Below are 10,122 nucleotides of genomic sequence, written 5' to 3'. Positions count from 1 at the left end.
CGGACTGATGAAAGACCGACGCAAAGTACCCATTTAATATACTATGCTTGTTGCAAGCAAATTTACTTCAAGATGTATTTGCTCTTCCTTCCCTTCTCACATTGTATTGAGTTATGGTGCTCACCACAGTCAATAACCAGAAGCTCTAGGCTTGAACCACAGATACTATGAAGATTCTCGAGCAAAAACCAACGATACCAAATGGCCTCTTGACTGTGGCACGTGTGAGGGCAACAGGGACAAGGACAGCATTAAATGCATGCCATTCTATCATAAAACACAGGATGCATCACAGCCTACGTGAAAAAAATAATGCAGCATAAACCGCATACGCTTGGGTAGGCATGAAACTCCAAGTTCCAAATAGTGGGCTTCTGCAGCTTCCCACAGAAACATACTTTAAGTCCTTTCTGATTCTCACTGAATCAACATTCACTCATCAGTTTGCTGCACCAACCTCCAGTCAGCGTAGAATACAAAAGTGTTCTTGGATGCAGACCACAAACTGTTCTGCAGGCACATACACAGAATGTAATGTAAAAACTGAATAGCTCTGATTAGCTCTTTTTAAGTCAACCAAGCGCAGCTCTGCTGTGCCACTGGGCTCCAAAGCACTTTGCAACCAAAAAAAAGCAAGCCGCAAACAAAGCACATAGCAGCTCATGCTGGCTCTGTGACCCTCCTGCAGAGCAGAGATTCTGACAATAGCAGATTTCTATCCACTCCCACTCTGCCACTTCCCCAAGTCATGCATGTGCCACGCCCCCAGTTGACTCCGATGCAGAGCTGAGCACCAATCCATTCAGTAAAATCAGTCATTCCCTCCCACAAATTACATACACTAGGCAGGTCCCTACAGTAGAAACACCCCTGGTTCTACTACCCTGATAGCCTCTTCGGTGGGGTTGAAATTGCTATTTAATAAATACTATATAACAAGACCAGCAGAATATCAGTGGGGATTACTGCCAGGAAAAAAGACAAAAGCTCTTAAAGAATATCCTTGCACACACCTGAAAGATAGCAGGGAAAGCGATTAGATTTGAGGATCCTACCTCCTGTTTCCAACAAGTTGCAAGCCTTGTTCTGCAGGGAACTAGACATCACAGAGCTTGAGAGCAAAGAGTGACTTGATTTCTATGACAAGGGATAATCAAAAAAACTGACCGGCTTTTAAAGAACACTTTTTCCTGAAACAGAACTTGTTTGCAAGGTGGATAGCTAGCTAGCTGGATCACTGGACTTAAAAGGTAGTAATCAACAGTTTGATGCCTAGTTGGCAGTCGGTATCAAGTGGAGTGCCTCAGGGGTCTGTCCTGGGGCCAGGTTTGTTCAATATTTTCATCAACGGCCTGAACACAGGATGGAGTGCACCCTCAACAAGCTTGCAGATGACACCAAGCTGTGGGGAGTAGTAGACACGCTAGAAGGTGGAGCTAGGATTCAAAGAGATCTCAACAACATGGAGGACCGGACCAAAAGAAATCTCATGACACTCAATAAGGACAAGTGCAAAGTCCTGCACTTAGGAGGGAATAATCCCATGGTACAGGCTGGGGGCACATGTATGGTCCCACCTTTAGAACAAGGATGGCTAGAGGCCTGAGATATGAAAGACCATTCATCAAGATGAGGAGGGATCAGAAACAAAGCTGGTTAACTGCAATGGCTTTCAGTCCCCTGCATATGGAGGTGGACGTTGGCATGAAGCCACTCAAGATACTTTCATTATAATTCATACTCATATTCATATATACATACCCCAAAATGTTCCCTTAATCATTTATTCAACACAATCTAGGTAAACAGTATTACTGACTGCATCTTATGAATAAGAAACTAAATCTAGTATGAAAAATTTGCACATGTAACTTAAAACAATTAAGACCTATTTTTTCATACCTGGAACTTTATTTTGCAAGATAATTTGGATAGTTGTTTCTAGTTCCAAAGGTCCCCCCACAAGTTACAAGAATTTTAAAAAATCATTAAATGTCTGACTGCAGTTAATTCTGCCCAGTGTTCTCAGACGACTCACAAGCAATGAGACTACCTATATCACGCACATTAAAAAAATAAAATAAAATAAAAAATATCAGAGCAGGGCATGCATTTGTCACTTCTGGTTCTTCCACCATTAAAATATTACAATTGCACTTTACTTAAAGTGCTGATCAGTTTATTAATGTGTAAGTTTATTTTGGAAATCCTTTTAAAAAAGCACAAGTTTCAAGTCTTCATGCAATGCCTACTGAAAAAGCTGGCTTTCATCAGAACAGTAATAAGAGTAGCAGAGAAAGACAAACACCTCATTTCAGTGACTTGCTTCTTTTCCTTTAAAGGTACTGCTATACTTCACCTTCTTTCTGCACTTCTGAGATCCAATACCACTGCAGCAGCAATACTAAACAGCTACTAATTTAATTTTTGTCTAAGAAAAAACTGGCCAGAAACTGCTAATGTCCCTATTACAAACCCTTAGGTGATCATTTAAATCTGCATAGCTCCTCATGCTTCTTCTTCTCCTCATCCCCCCTGCCAGGACTGCTGACTCCTGGGTACTCTGAAGTGTTATATTCCTTAAAAGCCAAACTAGGGGCCCTAAAACAAATCTTGATTCAGCCTAACCTATATCAAAACAAACCTGCCCATTTAAGAGCTCCTGAGAGCCAGCCAGGGCTTTTCCAAAAGACCAAGCAACTGCTTACAGTCTCTAAATGCAATCTTTTTTTTAATACATAAAAAGTTTAGTTATCTGCTGCTGGAAAGATGCAAGGGTGGGGGGGGAAGAAAAGGAAGCTTTGAGGAACAAAGTTTACAGCTCCAGGTGCTTGTCCTTAATATCTCTAAAATGAAGCAGATTCAAATACATCCTCCTGAAACACAAACTGGATGCTGGACATATGAGTACTTCTTTCTGATGAGCTGACCCCAAAACGAATTGCTAGAAGCGAGTTGATAGACACCAAAAATACCTAGTTAACAGATCCAATAAGCTTTTGGAAAACATAGCATGAAGTCAGAGTCTCTACCCAAGCATGCTTTACCACGCAGAGACTACATGCATCCTTGTCCACTCCTCCGATTACCGTGAGCTGCAGGACAAGAACCCTTCTCTACAAGAGCAGACAGCTCAAGAACGGCTGCTGAGTTCCTGACCTACAGCCCTCTGAGGGGCTGGGGAAGGATGAACAAACTTCCCAAACACTGTATGCAGATGTTCAGTTGTGGGAAGAGAACACGCCATTCAGGCGATGATATGGTTTAGAAATTGAGCTCTGGTTGTGGCCCATGCAAAGGCTCCATTCACAAGGCCACTTTACCACCACCTAGGGCAGGGCAGTCCATTCTTCCTACATTCTCACTGGGAAAACAAACAAACAAACAAACAAACAAACAAAAACATTCACTGAAAATGATTTTCCTTCCCTGGAAAACATCTAATTCCTTACCAAATAAGCAAATACCTCATTTTTGGGAATATTCTTGCTACCACTGTTGCTATGAATGTCCATTTCCAATAGTTATTTCTCATCAGTCTCAACTTTGTCTACAGGGCTCGCTTCATCTGTACATCAGGTCATTAACTTACTCTTCTGAACTACTGTTGCTTGTATTAAAATAAAAAAGCAAAGAGCTAATTTCTGTTTGAGGTACGTGAAATATTTTTGCCTCAGTTAATCTTCAAGACTGAAAAGACAAAGCGGCACCATGGCTTCTGCGTGGCTCCACTTCAGGTGAACTGAAAAAGAACTTCAATTTCAAAATGATTTTTCTTAAAGGGAGACTGCTCTCTGTCAGCTGTTGATCCTTTTGATACCATCTGTTTAAGTGAAGCTGTGCAGGACTGAAGGAAGCCCAGTGAACTTCTGGAAAGAAAAGCTTGAAAGCAAATATGGAAATATCAACCTAAAATGAATTCCAAAGATGCCTGAATAGGACAGCTTCTAATTAAGTGTTTCTTCAACCACAGTTGTGGTGCTTCTGCTGTTATGCTTTATTTCTTAACCAGCCAGCACTACTTCAAAGGCCCGGAAAGACTAACTTAAAACCATCAAGAATTATTTTTTTTCTGTAATAAGTCTAAAGCAGTTTTCTAAACTCCAATTTTAATTTTCTTGGGATAAGGGAGGGAGAGAGTTTAATAGTTACCATGAAACTATGAAAGGGGGAGAGGACAAGTATTATCCCTCCCTGCCCGCACCGGTGAGGTAACCCAAACAGAGACCAAGTCAACAATATAGAATTAGGCACCATTTCCCATATTTGTGCTGTCAGTTTTCTTTTGCTCAAGACACTCTTTATCCTTGTAGTGCATTAAATACTAATTGCATTAAACTGACCTATACCAGTTTAATTGTACTAAACCGACCTATTCCCTAACACAGAGTTGGAACATAATTTGGGAGAAATTTAACACTTACGCTTTTATTTTTAAGAAAAGCCAGGCAAAAAGTCTTCTCCTCTGATCACACCTCAAAAACCCACAAGTACTTGGGATCTTTCAGTACAGACAAGCAAATCCATTTTACTTTTTCTTGCCCAAATTCTAAAATATTACCAAATCAATCCAAACCATTTTTCCACAACAATTCACACAAAGTACTGTACTAAATTAAAAAGTGATGTGTTAATAAAGACATTTAAGTTTACAAAATTGTAATAATGGAAAAATTTAAAAACAAAAGCGTATGTTCTTTTAATTCAGGGAAATCTTATGGTTTGGGTGATGCAGAAAGTCAGACTGTATAGTCCTGAGAGTCTGATCCTTAGGATCAGTAGTACAGGCAATGTTTAGAGTCAGGGTGTCAGGTTGTTTTAATAAAATTTTAAAGCAGAGATTACCGGGATTCCAGGATAATTGAACTAAATACATGGGTTGTTCCTGCAAATTGGACTTTTTAAGCAATTTTAAAACAGTAGCTTAAACAAATTAGCTTATCTTCAGAATTAAATCTGTTTTCTAAAGCCAGATGGTCTTTAAGTAGTATTTTACCATTGTTGTAAGTACGCAGTATTAATTTTAGTCAACAGCCTCATTTTATTCTTTAATCTCGTCTGCTCACTTACACTTGAAGTCTAATGCAATTGCTCTAGTAGTTTTCTTACCAGACTATGACGATTCATAACTGTTGTACTGTTTCTGCGGGTTCGCAAAATGTTAGCCTGGAACACCTGTGAATTATCACTGTGAAAAGAAACACTTGTCAAATGGAAGAGCCACTTCTTCACCCAGGAAAAAAAAGCTTTTATGATAAGTTTATTTCAAATGCAATGTCAGCTATTATTTCAATGTAACTTGTTTTCAAGGCACAGCTATGTAAGTTTATTTCAACCCCATCCCCTAAAGCAATGGTTCTCAACATTTTTAGATACAAGGCATACCTTGGAAAATGCTTTCACTTTTCTTTGACTAGAGAAAAATACAACAGTTTTTCTGTTGCAAAGAACTTAAAAGGCACAACTATGGATTTCTATCTGAAATCTCTGCATTTATCTTGTGAATCATGTTTGCCCACCTAACAGTGCCAAAACTGCATGGCACCCTTGAAAGGATCTCAAGGCATCCTGGTTGAGAATCCACCAAAACCAGTCTCCTGTCCCCTCCCTCCTCAGACCCAAACTGCTCTAGTTAACAATGCAAATCATGTTGAGTCTTCAGAGTGGCTGCATAATATTTATGGCTGTTTGCTGGGGGGGTGGGAAGTGTGAATTTGTAGTGAAAGTACATGCAGTCCTTGCAAGAAAACAAGTTGCTCACTAGGATAATTTTGTGAATCACTAAAACAAACCTCTACACCAATGAGATCAAAAGTATATTCTGTTGCAAATCTTATCCATGACAGCAACTTTAAGTTAAGAGACTCTTCTTCAGCAAGAGGCTAATGCAACACTCAGCAAGTTAAAACAGACATACAGTACTAAGTACTAAGACTTAAATCAGGGATCCTAATTTTCCATTCGCCATGGAAAACCACAGAAAACTGTGGAATCTGTGATTTTCTGTGAGCTACCAAAAACAGTGGCACCCTGCAATGCACGGTGCCATTTCTGCTTTTATTTTTGCTGTTTTTTTTCTCTTGGCCAATTATCAGCTGGGGGGGGGGCGTGTCTCACTGGCCAAGAGCGAAAACCATGGAAAAAGAAAGAGCACAGAAATGTTGCCACTCATCACAGGACACAGGCGTGCTTTTGGTAGGCTGAAAAAAAAAAAAAGTGTTGATTTTTGTGTTTTTAAAAATGTTCCACTTTTTCTCCACAGAAAACGAGGATCCCCATTTATGATTATGGTGCCTCTAACAAGATGAAGAAGCAGATTTTAGTAATATTGTGTTAAAATATTTACTTAACAAAAAGTGCTTTCCTTCCCGATGACAGTTTGGCTCTCTTCTTTTTTGATACCTGCTTCTTCCTCCATTAACTACATTCCTAACACCCAAACTTTATACCCAATGAAAAAGGTCAGACTGTAATTCTAATTACCATAAAAACATGTTCAGTTCCTATAGTTCAAGGCCCCAACCTTGCAACCTGATTGCTAGGCCTATGCAGAGGCCCAGTGAAAAAACTAAACTACCCAGTTTATCCGATTTTGTCTCAGCTCATTTCTAGTCTCAGCTGGATGAAGACAACCATTCATTACCTTACCAGTGGGTGCAGAACATTTCACATCCCACCTTCCAAGGTTTTAAACACCAAACTGGCAGGTAACATTAGCTTGCTTTATCAAGGGGAGAACTGACCATGTCTTCTGAAGCTGATGTTTGTGGTTCAAAATGTTTGTTTGTTGCATCTCCTAATATTGTTGTTATGTAGGTATACTGTGGCCTAAAGCTACCAAATAACATCAAAACTAATGCCAACTACTTCTTAGAAGCCCTTGAAGCCACTAGACACACTTACTGCCCTTCATTTGGAATAAAAATACTGCTTGTGTTCTCAACAACACCAAATATGGGGGAATGGACGCAGGCATTGATCACAGTTAGAGGAAAACTCAAGGCAACGCCATTCAGCTGCTCTACTGTAAATGCAAGTGTGTTAACCGATGTAGGAAGCAGGCCAAAAACAAAAAAGAGAGACCATGACCTAAAACTCAGAGGAAAGCTTCATGCCTGGCTGTAGTCTATAGCTGCATTTCCACACCCGTGGGTTGCGACCCAAAAGTGGGTTGCAAGAAAATATGAGGGCCACAAACAAACTTTAAAAATATTTCTTTAAAGTGGAAAAACATGGGAAACAGGCTTCTCCCCTGCAGGCTGGCAGAGTTCCAGCCTACAAGGGGCTGCTCACCGCCTCCCCGCCACCATGCCCCGTACACCCACCCCCTGCCCCACACACTGGGGGGCTGGGGCCTGGAGGCGGGGGTCAGTGGGTCAGGAGTGAGAGGCACTGGGTCAAGACTGGCCATCAATGTTTACAAATGGGTTCTGGTACAAAAAAGGTTGAGAATCACTGGTCTACAGCAAAGACTACTTCATGGCACAAAACTATTAGGCAAAGAAATGGTTAACAAACACCAAATCCTGGATTATTTAAAAAGTGAAAAAATCCCCAGAAAAAAACCCCAAAACATTTGAGAGATTTACAGAGAGCTTGAAGAGCGACTAGGCTTGGAGGAATCTAACCCTTTCTTTTCTACTGACTTTGATCTTCAGATTAGCAGTTACGTATTAAGCAAATGAACACAGAGACCTTGACTGGCAAAAACCAACAGGGTTTTTTCAGAAACTGAAAACTTCCCTTTCACAGAAAATGAAGACATTTCCAATTTTTTAAATTCAGATAAAAACAGAAATTGGAAAGACTCCTGTGAAAGGGACATTGCAAAATAAATTGATTTTGCACCCTCCCAAGAAACAAACTGTTTCATTTAGGAAATGCTGCAGGCCCTCCACCTGCCTGGATCCCAAGCTCCCTACCAAACAAATGGGTGTGCTGGAAGCCCTATACAGATCTGTGAAAGCACCCCTCTTAGGTTGGGGCAACGCAGGGCCTCCAAAGCAACTGAGGAGCTCAGCTTCTTTTTATTTATTTATTTTTTACCCCAAAAGAAAAAATGTGATTACAACATAAGCAGGAAGTTGTTTCTGTTCAGTGAAGATACAGGCACATGAACAATTTACTGCTCGGTATACCAAGGTGAAGTATACCCAATGCACTAACAAGCGAATTGCCCAGGGATGTGCATTTACCCTGCAGTAAACGCGAGGTAATTTGTCCTCCAGTTACCACATGGAAACAGCATATGTACAAGCAGTTACTGCAAAGCAGTGATGCTCTACAAGTTCATATACTAGCTTATTTAGTCTCTATAAGTCTCTCAGTTGCTTTTTTTCCCCTGGGAATGTTTTACTTTTTTTTTTAAAGAATCCAGGATTTGGTGTTCGTTAACCATTTCTTTGCCTAACAGTTTTGTGCATGAAGAAGTCTTTGCTATAGACCACAGCCAGCCATGAAGCTTTCTTCTAAGTTTTAGGTCATGGTCTCTTTATTTTGTTCTTGGCCTGCTTCTTACATCAGTTAACATATTTGCACACTACATCACTCAACTGAAGAATAACTATCCATGACATTTCTCCTCTTGCACAGCCTAAAAGTTCAAAGATGTTTCTGTCTGCTTTATTCTATTGCATAAAAAATAGACACTGCTGTAACCAGAGAATCACTTAATGCTAAAAAATGACTAGAGAGAAGTTAAAGTTCTCCAATTTTTTAAACCAACGTTAGCAATTTCAGTGCAGGAGAACAGAGAGTTTTATAGTGCCCGTTATCTAATAAAATTCTTTAATAAACCACTGTGCATTTTATGAAGTCTAACACCTGCCATATCTTTCTGACAACTTTCTCAGCACTGCATGTTGTTTACCAGCACAAACTAAGATGACCCAAAATGATATCCACAGGTCAGCAGCCATATACCGGCCTCATTCTTAATGCGGAATTGCAATCCAGAGATGCTACAGGTACAAGGAAGTGATGTTCCTGTATGCACCCACTTCTGACAGCATTCTTGATCCTAACATATTGCTTGTAGTATCATCAATCCCAAGGGTTCATAGTATCATGAGGTATCCCAAGGGTTTATAAAACTAAACTGATGATACACAAATGACCAAGAGATTACTACTCTACGCATCATTACCACTGAGATGCGTACGATTGCTAAAATGCCACATAGCAACACGGCAAAATGTGAAAAATGGGAGTGGAAGAATGCCGTGCAACTGAAACCTCAGGGGAAGTTCAGACAAGCAAATGTAATCAACGATGGCCAACCTTTTTTTGGCAGAAAGAGTCCTACGCTGCCCTAAATGCCACCCCCCTTCCCCTGCCTGATCTGCTGCTCTGCTTTCTGTTCCTTGCCCTATCTGTCCCTACTCCCCGTCTAACCCGCAGCTCTGCTCTCTATCCCCTGCCTGATGTACCATGTGTCAAACGTAAGGACTGCCCAGGCCACTAGTGGCCTATGCAGTATGGGTCGACCATGACGGGTTTCCAACAACAGCAGGTCTAAGTCCCACATCTTCTTAGAAGGTGCCCAAGATCTGTGTTACATTTAGCCCCAAAAATGCAACCCAAGGGCTTGACACTTGGCCCCAAAAATGCAACCCCATCCCACAGGGAAGGAGGTACGGAACCATAACATCGCTGCCTGCAAAAACATCGGCTGGAAGTCTCCATCCGAACCCTAGCTGGAGGTAATCCAACGCCAGGGGAGCTTCTGCACAAAGTGCAAGGAACACTAGGATCCCTTCAGTGCCGTGGAAACCACCAAGACATCTCGAGCCGTCTCAGACACGACCTGCACGCAGCGGACGGGGTCAGTACCTCCAGCCCCACCTGGGCCTGGCCTGAGGCCACGTCTCGGCCCACCTGGGAAGGCTCCGTCCCCGCCGAAGCCCCACCCCTGCGCCCACCTGAGGCCGTGGATGAGGGGGGCGCTGTTGGATCTCCTCAGGCCGCCCCCGTCGCTCGGGGCCGGGGCGCTCCCCGGTGGCAGCTCCAGATCCAGCTCCATTTTCTCCTGAGCCATCGCAGCGGCGGCGGCGGGGGTTGCTTCGGCTCTGCGGCGGGGCCCATTCACCGGCGGTGGCTCCTCACGCCGCCGGCCGCGGGCTC

At 42.0% G+C, this 10,122-nt stretch overlaps 1 protein-coding gene across 3 annotated transcripts in view; it reads right to left on the bottom strand.

The window, feature by feature from the left end:
• The window catches only part of LOC109300596 (protein FAM122A-like), a 32,908-nt gene extending 22,786 nt beyond the window's left edge, over nucleotides 1-10,122 (bottom strand). Inside the window, exons 1-3 of one of the 3 annotated variants that reach the window (XM_019521298.1) lie at nucleotides 10,092-10,122; nucleotides 9,921-10,039; nucleotides 5,110-5,188 (exon numbers count right to left, since the gene is read on the bottom strand). In XM_019521298.1, the coding sequence (XP_019376843.1) occupies nucleotides 5,110-5,188; nucleotides 9,921-10,036 (195 nt within the window). In that variant the 5' untranslated portion in view covers nucleotides 10,037-10,039; nucleotides 10,092-10,122. The other 2 variants (XM_019521299.1, XM_019521300.1) reach the window with 2 other exon arrangements.

The sequence above is a fragment of the Gavialis gangeticus genome, unplaced genomic scaffold (genome assembly GCF_001723915.1).
Source record: "Gavialis gangeticus isolate Ggan-Ray unplaced genomic scaffold, GavGan_comp1, whole genome shotgun sequence".
Lineage (NCBI taxonomy): Eukaryota > Metazoa > Chordata > Crocodylia > Gavialidae > Gavialis > Gavialis gangeticus.
Note: the sequence above shows the minus strand (reverse complement) of the source record. Positions and strands in the feature narration are given on the sequence as shown.